The sequence below is a fragment of the Schistocerca gregaria genome, chromosome X, assembly GCF_023897955.1.
Source record: "Schistocerca gregaria isolate iqSchGreg1 chromosome X, iqSchGreg1.2, whole genome shotgun sequence".
In the NCBI taxonomy this organism is placed as follows: Eukaryota; Metazoa; Arthropoda; class Insecta; order Orthoptera; family Acrididae; genus Schistocerca; species Schistocerca gregaria.
In genome coordinates this window covers 472,714,143-472,734,359 of record NC_064931.1, presented here as the reverse complement: position 1 = coordinate 472,734,359, position 20,217 = coordinate 472,714,143, and the positions used below count along the sequence as shown (strand labels likewise).

The 20,217-nt window shown below is 43.9% G+C and overlaps 1 protein-coding gene across 7 annotated transcripts in view; it reads right to left on the bottom strand.

The window, feature by feature from the left end:
- LOC126298740 (uncharacterized) overlaps window positions 1-20,217 on the bottom strand; it is a 374,620-nt gene that overhangs the window by 58,761 nt on the left and 295,642 nt on the right. For all 7 annotated transcript variants that reach the window (XM_049990183.1, XM_049990179.1, XM_049990178.1 and 4 more), the window contains one exon: window positions 11,974-12,084. In XM_049990183.1, coding sequence (XP_049846140.1) covers window positions 11,974-12,084 — 111 coding nt within the window. The remainder of the gene's footprint in view (window positions 1-11,973; window positions 12,085-20,217) is intronic.

Here is a 20,217-nt window from a genome sequence, read left to right as displayed (position 1 = left end):
TGGAAGACTCTGTAGGAGAGACGCTCAGTAGCTCGGTACGGGCTTTTGTTAAAGTTTCGAGAACATACCTTCACCGAAGAGTCAAGCAGTATATTGCTCCCTCCTACGTATATCTCGCGAAGAGACCATGAGGATAAAATCAGAGAGATTAGAGCCCACACAGAAGCATACCGACAATCCTTCTTTCCACGTACAATACGAGACTGGAATAGAAGGGAGAACCGATAGAGGTACTCAGGGTACCCTCCGCCACACACCGTCAGGTGGCCTGCGGAGTATGGATGTAGATGTTGATGTAGATTCAAAATATCCACGAGTGTCTGCCGGTCTACAGTGTCCAACGGGCACAATATTTTGGCGATCATACCTGTCGCCATCATCAGGTGAACTGACGGACTGAGCTCCTGTGAACGTACCGTCACGGAGATCCGTACGCTATGGCTGCTCAGAGGGAACTGGTTTCGGTCGCGGCGACGGCCGATTTAAATACCCTCCGCCCGCGGCGCGCTCCCTCCGCTGTCCGCGCCCCGCGCCACGCAACAGATTGCGACAGCGTCTGAGATGACGTCGGTGTGATGGCTCTGTCCGCCGTGGTCGTCACAACTATACGTTTGCTCGATTTACTCGTGATTAACGATATCGCTGGTTCCCAAGCGTTGCTAAGTTTATAGCCACAGGTCGTCACTGGTGCAAATTTCGATGGCCTCTCTAACAACGCTGTCCCAGCATCTCGACATCTGTACCAGAATCCTCGTGCGATCATACTCCATAGCGTGATTTTCCGACAAACAATGTTCAGCGACCACCCACTTGCTCGGATACATCAGTCGAGTGTGCCTCTGGTGTTCACAGCATCGATCCTCGACGGTACTCATCGTCTGACCAACATAGGACTTGCCACATTGACACAGAATCTGGTACACGCCGGCCTTCCGCAAACCGAGGTCATCTTTGGCGCTCCCCACCAGTGCACGAGTGGACAAAACACAGTTCCATCCCGGTGTTTCTTCAAAATGCAGGTGATTTTCCCCGAGAGTGCTCCTGTATATGGAATAAACGCACTGCTTACCTCCTCCCTCGTGATTTCATCCATCTCCACAGGTTGTGCTGTAGTGTATGGGCGGAGAGTAGGTTGAATCTGCCACTCTGAGTACCCATTTTTTTCGAAATACAGTTCTCAGATGTTTCAATTCCTGGGGTAGACTCTCTGCGTCAGAGATAGTGCGCGCCCTATGTACTAGAGTTTTAAGTGTTCCATTCCTCTGTGAAGGGTGGTGGCAGCTGTCTGCGTGCAAATACAGATCAGTGTGTGTTGTCTTTCGATACACCCCATGACCTAGGGTGCCGTCAGCCCTTCTCTTGACCAAGTCGTCAAGGAAAGGTAATTTACCGTCCGTTTCAGTATCCATAGTGAATTTGATGTTGGGGTGTATGGAGTTTAGATGTGTAAGGAAGTCAAGGAGATTATCCATACCATGTGGCCAGATGACGAACTTGTCGTCCACGTAACGGAAAAAGCAAGTAGGTTTCCATTCGGATGACGACGGGCCTTCCTCCTCGAAGCTCTCCATGTGCAAATTCGCTACCACCGGTGAGAGTGGGCTACCCATGGCGACTCCCTCCGTTTGCTCGTAGTATTCTCCATTACAAAGAAACTACGTGGAAGTCAAGACATACCTAAAAAGTTCAGTGGTCTTCTCGTCAAACTTCTGACTAATCAATTCTAGTGACTCTCGCATGGGTACCCTCGTACACAAGGAAACGACGTCAAAAATCACCATGATATCTGACTCATCCAACCTGAAGCTATCAAGGCGTTTAACAAAATCCACGGAATTACGGATGTGATAAGGGCATTTACCCACATAAGGACTTAATATTCCCGTCAGGTAGCAACGCTTGGGAACCAGCGATTGGGTTAATCACGAGTAAATCGAGCAAACGCATAGTTGTGACGACCACGGCGGACAGAGCCATCACACCGACGTCATCTCAGACGCCGTCGCAATCTGTTGCGTGGCGCGGGGCGCGGACAGCGGAGGGAGCGCGCCGCGGGCGGAGGGTATTTAAATCGGCCGCCGCCGCGACCGAAACCAGTTCCCTCTGAGCAGCCATAGCGTACGGATCTCCGTGCCGGCACGTTCACAGGAGCTCAGTCCGTCAGTTCACCTGATGATGGTGACACGTATGATCGCCGAAATATTGTGCCCGTTGGACACTGTAGACCGGCAGTACACCCGTGGATATTTTGATTATCAAATACGCCGGGAGAAACTCAAGAATCACATTATCAAATTCAGTTGTCTTGATTTGTAGGTTTGAAGTATGCCCATTTATTAATTTCCTGACATGAAAAGTTACCTCACTCGTCAATATCACAGGTATCTAAAACTAGCTTACGAAAATAAATATCTCAAAAGTGATTGGCCTTCGTTATCTGTATTCACATTCAATTAAGAAAAAAAATTCGTTCAAATGGCTCTGAGCACTATGGGACTTAACTTCTAAGGTCATCAGTCCCCTAGAACATAGAACTACTTAAACCTAACGAACCTAAGGACATCACACACATCCATGCCCGAGGCAGGAATCGAACCTGCGGCTGTAGCGGTCGCGCGGTTCCAGACTGTAGCGCCTAGAAGCGCTCGGCCACCCCGGCCGGCTTCAATTAATACTCCGTCACGTGCTCTACACCATCCATAATGGATAAGCATAAACATCACATTGATAACGATAACTAAAAAAGCTTTTGTGTGCAATGTGCTGAAAATTCGCCGAAATGTTGAGCAGATCACATGGTTCAGTCGAAACGAGAGAATACGCTACTAAACAAAGAATTTAGCACAAATTATCACAAGTTTGGAATGAAAAGAATGGAAGTCTGGTTTGGTAAGAATACGAAGTGAGACTATCTCGAGCAGCAGACCAGCACATACATTCAATCTAACTGAATATTCGTTGCCGGCAGGGGAGGTCGAGCGATTCTAGGCGCTACAGTCTGGAACCGCGCGACAGCTACGATCGCAGGTACGAATCCTGCCTCGGGCATGGATGTGTGTGATGTCCTTAGGTTAGTTAGGTTTAAGTAGTTCTAAGTTCTAGGGGACTGATGACATCATACTGGGTACGTTCCGAAAGTAATGCAATTGAATTTCCCGCGCCGCTCCTAGTAGTCGGAGTGGGAGCGGGCCACATGGAGTCGGGGGGGGGGGGGGGGGGGGGGGGACGCTAAGCTTTGCCGCGAAACCGGTTTCAGTGCTCTCCGAGCTGTGGAAGCGGCAGGACGTCTGTTATTGTAAACCTCTGCGCGCCGACCGTGTCACGGAAAAAATGGAATCGACGATCGAGCAACGTTACGCGATTAAGTTTTGTGCTAAACTGAACAAATCTTTTGAGGAGACTAACAAAATGATTCGTGAGGCTTACGGGGACTCTGCTCTGTCCTACTCACAAGTTTCGAGGTGGTTAAAGGCCTTTAAGGAAGGCCGGGAAGAGGTTCACGACGAACAACGCTCTGGGCGGCCGTCAACCAGCAAAACCGACAACAATGTGGCTCGTGTGCGACAACTGTTGGACTCTGACCGTCGATTGAGTATCAGGATGGTTGCCAATGAACTGAACTTGTCGTCTACTGTTGTTTTTCGCATTGTTACTGAAGATTTAGCGATGAGGAAAGTGTGCGCCAAGCTCGTGCCCAAGGTGTTGTCAGACGACGAAAAGACCAACCGAGCGGAAATTTCAAGTGAACTTTTGCAAGGTGTTGAAATTGAACCTGATTATTTGGACAACGTCATCACTGGTGATGAAACCTGGGTTTTTGAATACGACCCAGAAACAAAACGCCAAAGCTCTGAGTGGCACACTGATCAGTCCCCCAAGCCCAAAAAGGCAAGAATGAGCAAATCAAAAGTGAAAACAATGCTCATTGTCTTTTTCGACAGCAAAGGAGTGGTCCATAAGGAGTTTGTTCCTCAAGGACAGACAGTTAACGCTGCCTACTACGTGGATGTGCTGGAAAGACTCCGCAAAAGGGTCGTCAGGACGAGAAAGGACATCTCCGCTACCTGGCAACTCCATCACGACAACGCGCCTTGCCACAACGCGCTACGAGTCCGTGAGTTCCTGGCCAAACACCAGGTGCCAACGCTGCCCCCCCCCCCCCCCCCTATAGTCCTGACCTCGCCCCAGCTGACTTCTTTATGTTTCCTAGGATTAAGTCAGCCCTGAAAGGAAACCGTTTTTCGTCCATACACGAGATCCAATCCGTCGTGACGAAGACCTTGCGAGAGGTCCCAGAAGACGCCTTCCAGGGCGCGTACCGGTCATGGCAGAGTCGCTGGAAAAAATGTGTAGAGGCCCAAGGACAGTACTTTGAAGAATTTTAAGTGTTTGTGCAAATCTGTTCAATAAATTACTTTAAAAAAATAATTGCATTACTTTCGGAACGCACCCTGTATGTTAAGTCCCATAGTGCTCAGAGCCATTTTTTAGATCCTGAAGGTGATAGCTGAGATGGCCCATCTCGAAGTTGTCTTTCGTCAGAATGGTTGTTGAAAAAGACAGATCAGACGTGCATTGCGTTATCAGCAATAACCGTGCAACGGGTGAGCGATATTTTCACGGAGTTGACACCGAAGTCTTTGACCGTTTTGCGTTACGCAGGGAGCATTACCAAAACGATTGACTGTCTTTTGGGGAACTATGAAGTGAAATGTGTTTTTCGTCCACCGTCTAAGGTTAGAGTCCTTTTAGATTCCGTTCAGGATCAACTAGGTTTGCCTAAAGGGGGTTTCTGTCACATTCGCTGCAGTTGTGGCACGTCATATTGGCCAGACTATGAGGACCGTGGACGACCGGCATACTGAGGATAAGTGTCAGTCAAGCTTATAACAGGCGAGCCGAGCTATTGCTGAACACTGTCTTGGCGCCGGTCATCCCATGGAATCTAACAACATGAAGATTCTGGCGTGTACTTCCAGCTGGTGGGATATTGTTATTACCGAAGCAGTTGAAATTAAATTAGCAATTAATCTTGTAAATAGAGAAAGAGGTTTCTACTTAAATTCTGCGAGGACCCCTTCCCTCAACTTTCAAAAATCAGACTTAACGTTACCACATCCCTTGGTTATTAATTTCCACTATCGATAATTTCGGACGCTGGTCATCTTTGTTCGTATGGTGGCGAAGTGTGTGTGTGTGTGTGTGTGTGTGTGTGTGTGTGTGTGTGTGAAGAGAGAGAGAGAGAGAGAGAGAGAGAGAGAGAGAGAGAGAGTGATCTTCCCGGACTTACTCTGCGAACCCAGGTTTTAAATGCCCTCGAACAGCGCTCGCTTGCTGCAGTTTTTGCCTTCAAAAGGAGGGTATGCATGTGTCCAGATATCGGCGGCTTTCGACGACATCACCCGACTGCATTCCTTTAACTTATCTCAACAAAAACAACGACACGTCGTTTCCTGCCGTGACTTGACTGAAATGCAAAACACGGAGAATTCTTTTCCGAAAAAAATCACGAAGCTGACGTGACTTGGTGTTGTCAATATAAAACTACCACTAAACGACAAAGAGCAGAAATTAACTTTAAGAATCAACGCGTTAACGGCATTACCGAAATTCAAGCAAATACCATGTCAGTTGAACAGCATCCAAAAGAAAGCTTTCTTCACAGTTTAAAATGCTTGTATCAACGTTCTGTGCATTGTACTCAAGTGGGAGGAGACTATGCAGACCACCTGAGGCATTAAAATCATTATTTTAAATTTTTATGTGTATTCTACTAACCTAGTGTGGAAACTTTTTGGAGTGATTGATATCGAAAACCGGCTTTAGCACTAGATCTCTAGAATGATCCGTAGGATAATGCAGACACTTACCGTCAAATACTCAGAGCTACAGGAAAGGCAACAGTAGAGAACACATTCAAATTTTCGTCTATATCGCCATGATAATTCAAATTAATGTCGATGCGCAGAATACAACCTTCCGCGGTTAACAATTATTCTACAACCTAACGCTAGAAAATACACACCATATTTTTAGATCATTTTCCGAATGACTGGATTTTCAGCATACAAAGCACACGGCTTACATCGGCCCGCAAACTACCCGGTAAAAATCCTCTTATTAGAAGATTGAGCATTTCAAAGTCGAGCACCTCTAGCCACCGACCAGCAGTAATGATTCGGCGTTCTGTTGTACCAGGCTGGATGCAATAACGCAGAAGACTCCCGCGTTTATAAATCAACCTACTGTCAAGCTCAGGTTTGCAGATAGCTCCCACGAGAACCATGGATTGCACAGAAGAGCTCCCTCGCTAGCGTTTTCTTCTCGCCGCGATTTAACCAGCGAGCTCAACGGTACCACACTGGGCTCGTATTCGGTGGGATGACGGTTCAAATGTCCGTCCAGCCATCCAACCGTCGAGATTCCATTTTATCCTTAAACCACAACACGCTTGAAAAGTCTTCACAGAGCAAATCTGATTCATACGCCTATTACACTCCTCTATTATCGACGTACGCTCGCTATGCAACCACGTGGACTTTTTCTAAAGTATCTGAATGAATGCTGTGCAGTCTTCTGAAGGACTTCGCTATTCTCAGAACACTTGCGTCCCAACTCGTTAAACGACTTCCCTAGCTTACCTCCCAAATCACAGAGTGCATATAATTGTAAGGAGGTTCTTCTAGTTGGTAGATTATATTTTTGAGGAGTGTATAGTTAGGAGTTCTACAAAAGCCGGCATAGTGCAGCACGACGTCAACACACCTATTTACATCTTTGGAGTATTCTGTCGATACCTGGAGAAACATACAGGGAGATAATTTTTGAACTATATGAAATAAAATCATTGTAACTTTCGAACAGTTTGCGTTAGGACGTTCAGACCGCACGGTTGGCGGACGGGCACGATGGGAATTAATATGCACATGGCACACGCGTTGTTGATGTCGGCCATTGGCACGTGAAAATGTCGTCAATAAGCAAAATTGGCGCATTTCGCGATCGAGAAGTCTCTTCAACTTCAACGGGTGACTGTGTGGTGTGCAATGTCCGGTCACGGAATGATCGGTGTGATATCCCTTGATGGCACCGTGACTACCGAACAGTACGTGAAGGTCTTGGAAGATGATTTCATCCCCATTATCCAAAGTGACTCTGGTTTCGACAAGATGCGGTTCGTGCAAGACGTAGCTCGACCCCATCGAAGCAGGAGAGTGTTTCATGTCCTTGAGGAGCAGTTTGGGGATCGCATTCTGGCTCTGTGATACCCAGAGGCCAGTGGCATAGGCCTCGATTGGCCGCCATATTCTCCGGATCTGAACACATGCGACTCCTTTTTGTGGGGCTATAGTAAAGACAAGGTGTACAGCAGTAGGTCCAAAAACCATCGCACCGAGCGAGGTGGCGCAGTGGTTAGCACACTGGACTCGCATTCGGGAGGACGACGGTTCAATCCCGTCTCCGGCCATCCTGATTTAGGTTTTCCGTGATTTCCCTAAATCGTTTCAGGCAAATGCCGGGATGGTTCCTTTGAAAGGGCACGGCCGATTTCCTTCCCAATCCTTCCCTAACCTGAGCTTGCGCTCCGTCTCTAATGACCTCGTTGTCGACGGGACGTTAAACACTAACCACCACCACCACCACCAAAAACCATCGCTGTGCTTACAACAGTCATTAAGGAGGTCATCGACAGCATCGATGTTCCGACACTTCAGCGGGTCATGCAGAATTTCGCTATTTGCCTGCGCCACATCATTGTCAATGATGGCAGCCATATCGAACATGTCATAACCTAAATCGGAATATCTGTAGCGACGTTTATACGAGGGTTGGAACTTTAATTGTGGCAACTATTTATTTACATCTCTTACAAAGTAGGTACGTCTTTAACAGTTTTACTGGCCTTCGAAGTAGTCACCAGCGTTGTGTATAACCCGTTGCCAGCGATGTGGAGGTCGTAGGATACTCTTACCAGTGCCAGTTGTGTTCACAGTTCGAACGGCGCGGTCTATTGCCCAACGAATTTGTAGCCATTCTGAACGACTGCCGTGAAATGTTTCCTTCAGTTTAGAAACAGAGTTGAACACACAAGAGCTTAAGTCAGAGGAGTGCAGCAGGTAGTATAGCACTTAGCAGCCCGATCAGTTAAACAAATCAGTAACAGCTTGCACTGTACTTGTTTGAGCATTGTCCTGCAAAATGATAGTCAGGTCCTGCAGAAAGTGTCGTCACTTCTGTCTCTATACTGTTCATTTTTGAAACTCAACCTACGACCAGCTTTGAGACAGAAGTGATGACACTTTCTGCAGGACCTGACCATAATTATGCAGGACAATGCTCAAGATCGTACAGTGCAAGCTGTTACTGACCGATGACCTCGCTGTTTAGTCTCTTCCCCCAACAACCCAACCCCAAGCTGTTACTGATTTGTTTGACTGGTGGGTCTGCCGTACTACCTACTGTACTCCCCTGACTTAAGCCCTCGTGAGTTCAACTCGATTTCTAAACTGAAGGAAACACTTCACGGCATTCGCTTCAGAACTGCTACAAATTCGTCGGGCAATAGACTGCGCCGCTCGAGTTGTCAACACAACTGACACTGGTAAGAGTATCCTACGACTTCCACATCGCTGGCAACGAGCTATACACAATGCTGGTGACTACTTTGAAGGTCGGTAAAACTTTGAAACACGTATCTATTTTGTACGATCTGTAAATAAATAGTTGCCACTATTGAAGTTACAACCATCGTAAATTGAATAAAGTGTATGCACACCGTAGTTTGTAACTAATTTACATTTTTTCACATAGTGTTCAACAATTGTCACCCTTTATGAACACTAAAAACTGAAATGCACGTACTGACGTTTCACCACAATATTTAATTTGTTGTTCACTGTGAACAAGATTTAGGCCATGTAGGTCATTGTAAGACAACGCAAGGCTAAAAACATTATCTACACAACACCAATGATAATTTACAGCTGTATGAAGATTGTTTTTTTTCCGAAAGAAAACCTTTTAAGGCCAATATTTGGAATACCTCTTTTCTCTGCATTAGTCGAACAACTAAAAGATGCACCAATTCCACCTACTGCTACGCCTGTTTCATGTGAAGTCAGCAGCCTATTTTCCAATATTCCTGTTGAATGGGCTATAGAAATTTTAAAGGAAATTAAACCAAAACAAATCATGCTGAGACAGAGGATATAAGATTGGCAGTTGAGACAAGCTTAAATGAAAATTATTTCAAATTTCAGCAAGTTCTGTACTGTTAGTCAGATGTATTAGTAACGGGGTCCCCAAAAACCCTTATTATCTGAAATATTTATGAATAATTCTCTACAAACATTTTTTGATAAAGAGCCCCTTAGAGTTTGAAAATAAAATGCGGGAACATGTATGCAGACAACGTACTGTGCTAGTAAGACAGATACCAGCAGACAAAAAATTTTTTACTAAATTTAAATTCCCACCCACCTCAGTAATATTAAGCTTGATGTAGCGTTGGGAGCAAACTCAATCATATTCTCAGACATTAGCAACAAAAGAAGTTTATGTAAGGCATACAGAAAAAGTAACTGCCACAGACACTGTAATACCTCCCAATTTTCAGCATACTCTGACTCACAAACATCCAGCCTTCGACTGGCGGAGCATTACCTTCAACCTGTACTAGAAACCAAATCCTATTGTGAAAGTGAATCACAAACAATTAATCACAGTATTGATTATAGTCCTACCATAATTGATAACAAACTTAGGAAAAAGAAGAGTGAGGATACCAGCACTTCTGTATCCTCCTAAGTAGACACATCGACTAATTCACAGATACTTGCTAGCAAAATAAATCCAGGACATATATGTCAAAATGGTTCAAATGGCTGTGAGCACTATAGGACTTAACATCGTAGGTCATCAGTCCCCTAGACTTAGAACTATTTAAACATGACTAACCTAAGGACATCACACACATTCATGCCCGAGGCAAGATTCGAATCTGCGACCATAGCAGGCGCACGGTTCCGGACTGAAGCTCCTAGAACCGCTCGGCCACAGCGGACGGCCCTATATGTCAATTTTCCATACTAGACGTACTGTTGCTCACATTCAGTTATGAATTCTCTGTGATGGTGTGTGAACTGTCTAAACAGACTTAAGTTGCCTGAGGAAGGCCAAGAAAGCAGAAAAATGCTTTTCTCAACTAACCATAAAACAAATATTATTGTGGAACATCAGTACCATTTTTTTCAGCTTATAGTATGAAGCATACACTGTCATTTGACTATTCCAAAATTACATATCAGATGACAATTGCCAAATGTGTTGCCACTGAGTTACCATGTAACTTCAAAGAGGAATAGCACAGGGAACACTTGTGGAGACAAAAAGCAGCCAAATTTCCTACACCCGAAATAGGCCTCTCGTCCCAGCGAAGACTCTGTCAAGTTCTATATAGAATTCACAAGTCAATGAATGCAAGTATGAATTATAATTTATCCCAGGTTAATTTCACAGAGAAGATGTCCAAGTGACTGCAAAAGATTGCTGATGACACCTTGGATCTACTTTGGGAGACAAGACTGTCAATTAGTAAACTACCGTTCGATATCACGTATCTTCATAAAAGGCGAGGCGGGTAAGAGAGGTCATCCTACATATATCCAGAACGAGGAATAAATCGAGGCGCGAATTTCACCAAGTTGCAGTGGATACTGTGTCAAATAGTCTGACGCGCGCAAGAAATTTTTAACATCTATTCCTGCCGGATTAAGAAACCGACATTTAAAAAAAAATGTTGCTGTATAATTTTTCCAATGGCGTTTGAAAGAGCTCTCGAAGAGAACTTCCGGCAGCACATGTGTGGAACACCGGATTTCGGCATGCCACTAAAACCAAATATTGAAGCTGACGTCAAATGGTCTCTTGTGGTCGACCATGAACTGGCCTACTGGAATGTCTTCTGCTACTCGTAATCGATAAGAAATCTTGACATGACAGTTTATGATCGTTCACCTCTGCTAGGAATGTGTGTAAGGCACTTGAAAGCAGGTGGATATCCCACCATGGGAAACCTCCTCATTTGTGTCTCCACTCCACAAGCCACCTGGTGATGAGAGATGGAAAGTACTTAGTTACCAGAAACATCTTCCCTAACCACTCGCAAAAAGTAGAGGGGAAAATACAGGCACAAGAAAGATATCAGGCGTCTAAAGAGAAGTTTCTTGTTAAATTTTTATAACTTATCTATCTAAATTATGTAGTAATCGTTTCCTATATAAATGGTAAACTTCTAGTTTGTGGGGGAACTGCTGCCTTATTTTCTTTCAGCTTTTCCATTTTATGGTTTACGCCTTTTCGCACTACAGTACCTGAAACAAACTTTCGTTCTCGATGACAAACAACCTAAACTCTATAAATACTGATCATTCGCATCACAATTCAAACTCTTTAAACACGATGTCCGAAGATCCATGATTAGAGGTAATTTTCTTCCCAGTATGAACGCTATACAAACTAGGTGGAGAATCACCTAGCATTACAAATTGAACTACCACTGTGCTCTACGGAAATGTGATAGCGCTATTACTGTTCATGTAGTTTGTGAGTGACTCGATGAAGATATTAGCTGCAATATCACAAATTTCCTAGAAAATTGAGTGAAATGCGACGAACAGCTACCCGATATGTATTATAAAAACATGCATTAAGCTCTTAACAAAACTTCAGCAAGAGAAAATAGTGTCAAGTAACTGTGGATGTTCACGAATGAGTAGTTTTGAACGTTATTGAATTCGAAAATGTATTAATCTTTGGTTTCACGAAAAATGGTTAACTGTAGAAATCATTCTGCCTTTATATGAATTAAATTAATCTAAGCCTACAGTGTTCTCCTGCAGATTTGCAGCTCAATGTTCTACCCTGCCCAAGGCTTCACATGTGTTAGTCGTCTGTAGTACACGTACTACTCACCAGGGTTGATTTTTGTCTGTTGAGTTAGATGGACTTCTACTTCTGAAATCTTTGGTGCCTCATCCCTGGTGGTGTTTGGAACAGGGCCACGGTTGGCAGTACCACTTGGCCCTGAAAAAGACGTCAATTGACAGAAACAGTTCCAACTGAGCTTCCAGAAACACTAATCTACAATAGGAATATAAACTAAGACCATTCATATGACTCATAAATGAGAGGTAATTACCATCAGCAAACTGATTACAACTGAAGCAGTTCTGCTGTTCGACTGCTAGAAGTAATACAAGGTGCATTCAAGTTCTAAGGCCTCCGATTTTTTTTCTCCGGACTGGAAAGAGATAAAAACATGCGCAATGTTTTAAAATGAGGCCGCATTCATTGTCAATACGTCCCAGAGATGGCAGCATCGTACAGCAGATGGAATTTTACCGCCAGCGGCGAGAATGAGAACTGTTTCAAATACTTAAAATGGCGACGTTTTCCTTACTTGAACAGCGTGCAATCATTAGTTTTCTGAATTTGCGTGGTGTGAAACCAATTGAAAGTCATCGACAGTTGAAGGAGACATGTGGTGATGGATTTATGGTTGTGTCGAAAGTGAGTTCGTGGGTGTGACAGTTTAATGAAGGCAGAACATCGTGTGACAACAAACCGAAACAACCTCGGGCTCGCACAAGCCGGTCTGACGACATGATCGAGAAAGTGGAGAAAATTGTTTTGGGGGATCGCCGAATGACTGTTGAACAGATCGCCTCCAGAGTTGGCATTTCTGTGGGTTCTGTGCACACAATTCTGCATGACGACCTGAAAATGCGAAAAGTGTCATCCAGGTGGGTGGGTGCCACGAATGCTGACAGACGTCCACATGGCTGCCCATGTGGCATGTTGCCAAGCCATGTTGACGCGCAACGACAGCATGAATGGGACTTTCTTTTCGTCGGTTATGACAATGGATGAGACGTGGATGCCATTTTTCAATCCAGAAACAAAGCGCCAGTCAGCTCAATGGAAGCACACAGATTCACCGCCACCAAAAATATTTCGGGTAACCACCAGTGCTGAAAAAACGATGGTGTCCATGTTCTGGGACAGCGAGGGAGTAATCCTTACCCATTGCGTTCCAAAGGGCACTACGGTAACAGGTGCATCGTACAAAACTGTTTTGAAGAACAAATCCCTTCCTGCACTGCAACAAAAACGTAAGGGAAGGGCTGCGCGTGTGCTGTTTCACCAAGACAACGCACCCGCACATCGAGCTAAAGTTACACAACAGTTTCTTCGTGATAACAACTTTGAAGTAATTCCTCATGCTCCCTACTCACCTGACCTGGCTCCTAGTGACTTTTAGCTTTTTCCAACAATGAAAGACACACTCCGTGGCCGCACATTCACCAGCCGTCCTGCTATTGCCTCAGCGACTTTCCAGTGGTCAAAACAGACTACTAAAGAAGCCTTCGCCGCTGCCATGGGATCATGGCGTCAGCATTGTGAAAAATGTGTATGTCTGCAGGGCGATTACGTTGAGAAGTAACGCCAGTTTCATCGATTTCGGGTGAGTAGTTAATTAGAAAAAAAATCGGAGGCCTTAGAACTTGAATGCACATCGTATATCAAATATTCTCTCAGAATTGTGGCAAGGTGTATTGCAGCAGCTTCTATTACACACACAAATGACTATGTTTTACCTAGGAGAGATGAGTAGGAGGGCAAGTAATAATAATAGTAGTAGTAGTAGTAGTAGTAGTAGCAATAATTTATTGTAAAGCAGTAAAACTACTAATCTTTAAAGACTCAAACTCACATGTATAAAACAGGATGTTACGTTTGATTACTTTGCAAATGAGTTAATCTCTTCAGTACTGGACTTAAGCATGGAAGCGAGGAAAAATGTAGGGAAATTTAGAAGCAATGCTTTTTGTTGTACATCGCTAAGTGCTCTCATTCTCAGATACTGAATATATACTCCGGGTATTTCTTCGCCGTCAGTTATCCTGCGGCATGAAAAATACACAGTTTCTAATTGTGTTACATGCCTTATTGTGTTAAAATTATACGATAAGCTGAGCATATAGTGAAAGCACTGGAATTCATATTCGGTCAATTATTACGAGAACTACTGGAAGCCGTTTGCTAGGCAGCCTGCATTTGGGACTGGGAAGTTTAGTAACCAACGTTATGTTTTTATTGAGTTTATCAGATTATGAATGCATTGATTCCAGCTATTATCCTTAAAAAAAATGGATCTGAACACTATGAGATGGTTCAAATGGCTCTGAGCATTATGGGACTTAACTGCTGAGGTCATCAGTCGCCTAGAACTTAGAACTACTTAAACTTAACTAACCTAAGGACATCACACACATCCATTTAATAAAAATGTTTTTGTGACGTTTGTGTAGCTAAGGGGGTGAACCCTCACTAAATTCAGACACCTTATTTGTAGGATTCCAATTTAACAGTCTGATGACATGAGAAGTTGCCTCACTCGTGAAAATGATAGATATTAAGAAAGATTTGTTCTCATTGCTGTCTTGAACCAGCTGAATGCTGGTGAGTTTAAGGTGGCCGTTAGTGTTTAAGAGTGAAAAGTTATTATTTCTGTGGCTAATACGAGTTTAAAATTAAGCTGGCAGGTGGATTTTGACTAAAATACCGCCAATGTTGCCACAAGTAAGTACCCAGCACAAGTGACGAAAATAAATATATAATTTCTGCACGTTCCATCAGAAGATGAGCCTGAAAAGACTAAAACTGGTTTATGGAAATAAATGTTTTAAAAGTGTCTGCTCTCTGTTACCTGTATTCACATTCAGTTAATATTTAGTCACGTGTTCTGCAATATCCATAATGGATAAGGCTGAACATCACATTGATAACGATAACTAAAAAACTTTTTTGTGTAATGTGATGAAAATTTCCCCAAGTGTAGAGCTCGTGACACGGTTCAGTCGAAACAAGAGAACACTCTTGCAGACAAAGAATTTAATACAAATTAGAAGAAGTTCGGAATGAACAGAATGGAATTCTTCTTTGTTATCAATACTACGCGAGATTACCTCGAGCGGCAGACCAGGACATACATATAATCCACCCGAATATTCGTTTCACGATGGTGGCGTTTACAGGTTTTCAACGTCGTTTCAAGGTGGAAATGAAAAAGGATGGCTGCTCTTCCTTACTCGATGTATTGCTGAGAAGACAGGCTGATGGTACTTTGGAAGACTGCGTTTATAGGAACAATAATACCACTCACTTCTACCTACAGGCCGATAACTGATGCCATTCGGCCCAGCGTGAAAGGGTACTTCGTACCTTTTTCTCAAAGGGCTCGCTTCGTTTGAGGTCTTGACAGTAACAGCTGAGTTAGCCCATCATGGAGTCACTTTTCGTCAGAATGGTTATAGTGAAAGACTTACCAGACGTGCATTGCGGTATCGTCGATACCCTTGAATTGACTGAGTGGTACTAAAACAGAGTTGTCACCAAAGTCAACGGCGTTTCTGCCTTACGCATGGAGAATTTCTAATAGGATTGATCGTATTTGGCGGAAATGTGATGCTAAATGGTTTTTTTGACCACCATCTATGTTTAGAGTCGTTTCAGGTTCCGCTGTGCACCAGCTTGGTTTGCGTAAGGCGGGTGTCTTATCATATTCATTGCAGGTGTGACGCATTCTATATTGATCAGACTATCAGGACCGTGGGCGACCGGTGTAATGACAACACGGAGTTTCAGCACGCAATTCCAGCAGATAGGCTAGTGTAATTACGGAAGCAGTTGACATTAAATTAGCAAGTAACCTTGCAAATGAGACAGAGGTTTTAGCTTATATTCTGCTTGGAATCCAGCTCTCTCCAGTTTCAAAAAACAGAGGGGACAGAGTTTATGCTACCTCAGCCCTTGGCTATTAATTTTCGCTATCATAAATTATAATTCCTTTGCACAGTACTCGCTTGCTCCACTTTTGCGTTCGATACGACGCAGTACATCTGTCCAGATATTGGCGGTTGCCGACGGCATCACACGAGTGCATTCCTTCAGGTTATCTGAACAAAAACTACGACGCGACGTAGGCTGTCGTGACTTGATTAAAATGCAAAACGTGGACAATTATTTTCTGAAAAAATTACCACGTTGACGAGACTTGGTGCTATCAATACGAAACTACCACTGAATGACCATGTGCAGAAATGAACATGAAGGATCAATGCGTTGACGGCGTAAACTGACTGGTCTCTGTTACCTGTATTGGCATTCAATTAATGCTAAGTTCAAATGGTTCAAATGGCTCTGAGCACTATGGGACTTAACATCTGTGGTCATCAGTCCCCTAGAACTTAGAACTACTTAAACCTAACTAACCTAAGGACATCACACACATCCATGCCCGAGGCAGGATCGGTCGCTCGGTTCCAGACAAAAGCGCCTAGAACCGCTCGGCCACACCGGCCGGCTCGAAAACTATTCGACTGACTTTCATCGAAAGATGGCCTTACCGAAAGATCTATAGAATGATGCGTAGGATAATGCAGATACTAACCCAAAAGACTCACAGAAAAAAGAAAGGCAGCAGTCGCTATCACATTCGGTATTTTATGTCGTATCACAACGATAATTCAAACTCATGTCGATGGGAAAATACAATCTTCCACGGTTAATAAATATTGTAGAACCTGACACCAGAACATAAATACCAACTAGGTTGAGAATCACCCAAATATGAACGAATCTACCACTGTGCTCTACGGAGATGCGATAGCGTTATTACTTTCATGTATTATATGAATAACTCGGTAAACATATTTGCTACAATACCAGAAATTTCCTAGTATCTCGATTGAAAACTGAGAAGTGTTTTGCTGTATGTATTATAAAAACATGCAGTAAGCTCTTAAGAAAACATCAGCTAAGAGAAAATACTGTCAGGTAACTGCAGATGTTGACGAACGCGTAGGATTGAACGTCATGAAATGCGAATATGTGTTAATATTTGGCTTTACAATAAATAGTTAATAACTGAAGCCATTCTACTTGTGTATGAAAAAAATACACCCAGGCATACAGTCATCTTCTACAGATCTTCCATTTCTTTGTCCTGCCCTGCTCAAGGCTTGACATTTGTTACTTGTCGTAGTATATATAATGTATATAGTATTAAAATGTTACATCTCTGGAAAACCAATCGTTGTACAGCTATGAACTCTCGATGATGATATGTGACCTACCTGTCTAGTCTCAAGTTTTGTGAGGATTGAATAGAAAGCAGAAAAAAGCTTTTCACAGCAAACTATAAAACAAATGTTATTATGGATCATCAACACTCTTTATTTCCATTTCTAATTTGAAGTCCACATTGTTTATGAAGCTGTTCCAAAATTAGATGAGTACACACAAATGTGTTACCATTTAGGTAGCATGTAACTGCAAAGAGGGATGATAAAGAGAATATTTATGGAAGGAAAAAGCGGTCAACGAAGACTTTGTCTCGTTCTATATGTAATTTACAAGCCAATGAATACTAATGTGAATTATACTTTGTTATGTCATAAAGCCAGCGTCGGCACGCCAGTCGGGAACGACAGAGAAGAGAAGGCTGTGAGAAGGGATCAGCCAATCATATGCTAACGACCTCCCTCCAGGACGACAAAGTGACAGCAGTGGCCCCTAGGTGAAGACGACATAACCGCCGCGCACGAGTGGTGGCGGCCACTTCTATAGCAGCGTCAATGTTAGCCACTTCGTTACCCAAAGCATCGTAGGCTTTTCATTAGCAGTCTCTACGTAGCGCAGTTACAGATCAACAGTCACTGCGATTCAGTTGACAGACTTTAGGTAATAGCGGTCGCTAAGATGAAAATTGTTACTTGTGTTTGTCTGATCTTAAGAAGACTGATTATTTTGTATGTCGCTCTTTGTTTGCGACACATCTGTGTAATTGCAGTTGTGGATGATTATGTATGAAGGACTGCAAGAATACTCAGATTAAAGTTAAGTATTTGTAGTTTTCTTGTTATAATGAAACTCAGAGTCTAGCGGACAGAGTATGCAGGATTCCTTGACACAACAACATGGTGGAGAGATGTACGAGTTACATGGTGCTGACGATATAGGAGCAATAACACAGTGACAACCTGTCAACGCTTAGAACCCAGAGCCACCAAATGCCACAGGCTGTCTCTGTCTTGTTTTGTCATGGTTTTTTTTGTGATTTGCTGTTGCCATATACCTACCGTGTCCTTCTCTTGCAGGAATGTGCTAACGTACTTTAACAGTGTCTCTTACAGTGTTTTTTTTTTATTCAGTGTTTTCAGGTAGTCGTTGCCGAAATTTTCTTTGCTTGTGTGCTTTTTTTTATTGCTTGCATTGTCTGTTTACTGCATTTGACTATTCCAGAATGAGCAACCCAATTATCCCACTCCCTGCTTAGGCACTACAGCTGCAAGAAATAGAAGCATCGCAGCTAACACAGATGTTCCAGTTTCAACACAACAGATAACAACCCTTCTAAAAAACACAGCACAGCAGTTACTGGCCAACTAAGTAACAAACGCAATGTGACCACTGGACCAACATGCAACAACTGTAGCTCTAAGTGACGTACCACCTTTTCATCAGTTTAACGAAAAAGTAGAGGAATGCCTCGAGTGGTTGTAACAGTATGAATCCCACATAATTGCTAATGAAATATCAGGTACTGTGAAACTACGTTACCTTTCATCAACGTTAGGAAGTACAGTCTTTCGCCTCATTCAGAAAAATTCCCGTAACACCACTCTGAGTGGACTTTCCTATGATCAGGTTGTAGGTTCCAGAATGATATTTTAGTTCTGCAGCGGAGCGTGCGCTGATATAAAACTTCCTGGCGGATTAAAACAGTGTGCGGGACCGAGACTCGAACTCGGGTCCTTTGCCTTTCGCGGGCAAATGCTCTACCAACTGAGCTAGCCAAGCACGACTGATGCCCCGTCCTCACAGCTTTACTGCCTTCCAAACTTTACAGAAGCTCTCCTGCTGACCCTGAAGAACTAGCACTCCTGAAAGAAAGGATATTGCAGGGACATGGCTTAGCCACAGCCTGTGGGATGTTTCCAGAATGAGATTCCCACTTTGCAGCGGAGTGTGCGCTTTCTTTCAGGAGTGCTAGTTCTGCAGGGTCAGCAGGAGAGCTTCTGTAGATTATGGAAGGTAGGAGACGGGGTACTGTCAGAAGTACAGCTCTGAGGACGGGGCGTAAGTCATGCTTGGGTAGCTCAGTTGGTAGAGCACTTGCCTGTGAAAGGCAAAGGTCCTGAGTTCGAGTCTTGGTCCGGGACCCAGTTTTAACCTGCTAGGAAGTTTCAGGTTGTAGATTCTTTCACTAACCACACACATGAAAAAAGTTTTGCATCACCTGGTTCCCAGAACTCTAGAAGATAGACGTTGACTGTTGACATTGTATCACAGACACAGTCCCTTTGACTGTTCTGAGATGTCACTAAACTGACCCAAAATATAAATAACTATGCATGAGCAGCGCCTATTAGGCGGAGGGGGTCCAACATCCGATCACTTCCAGTCATTCCACCAGGAAGGAGGTACACGGCATGTGTCATTTGTAGTTCAGCCATGCCTGGACGGTCAATACCACGATTTGATCGCGTTCGCATTGTTACTTTGTGCCAGGAATGACTCTCAATAAGGGAAGTGTCCAAGTGTCTCGGAGTGAACCAAAGCGATGCTGTTCATAGATGGAGGAGATACAGAGAGACAGGAACTGTCGATGACATACCTCGCTTGTAATGGCTGTACAATACGTGAATGCCCTCCTCTGACCGATAGTGCAACCATATCAGCAGCATACTGGCGAGGCATTCGTCTTCATGGACGGCAATTCGCGCCCTCATTGTGCACATCTTGTGTATGACTTTCTTCAGGTAACGACATCGCTCGACTAGAATGGTCAGCAAGTTCTCCAGAAATGAACCCTATCGAACATGCCTGGGATAGATTGAAAAGGGCTGTTTATGGATGACGTGACCCACCAACCACTCTGAGGGATCTACGCCGAATCGCCATTGAGGAGTGGGACAATCTGGATCAACAGTGCCTTTATGATCTTGTGGATAGCATGCCACGACGAATACAGGCATGCATCAATGCAAGAGGACGTGCTACTGGGTATTAGAGAAACCGGTGTGTATAGCAATCTGGACCACCACCTCTAAAGGTCTCGCTGTATGGTGGTACAGCGTGCAATGTGTGGTT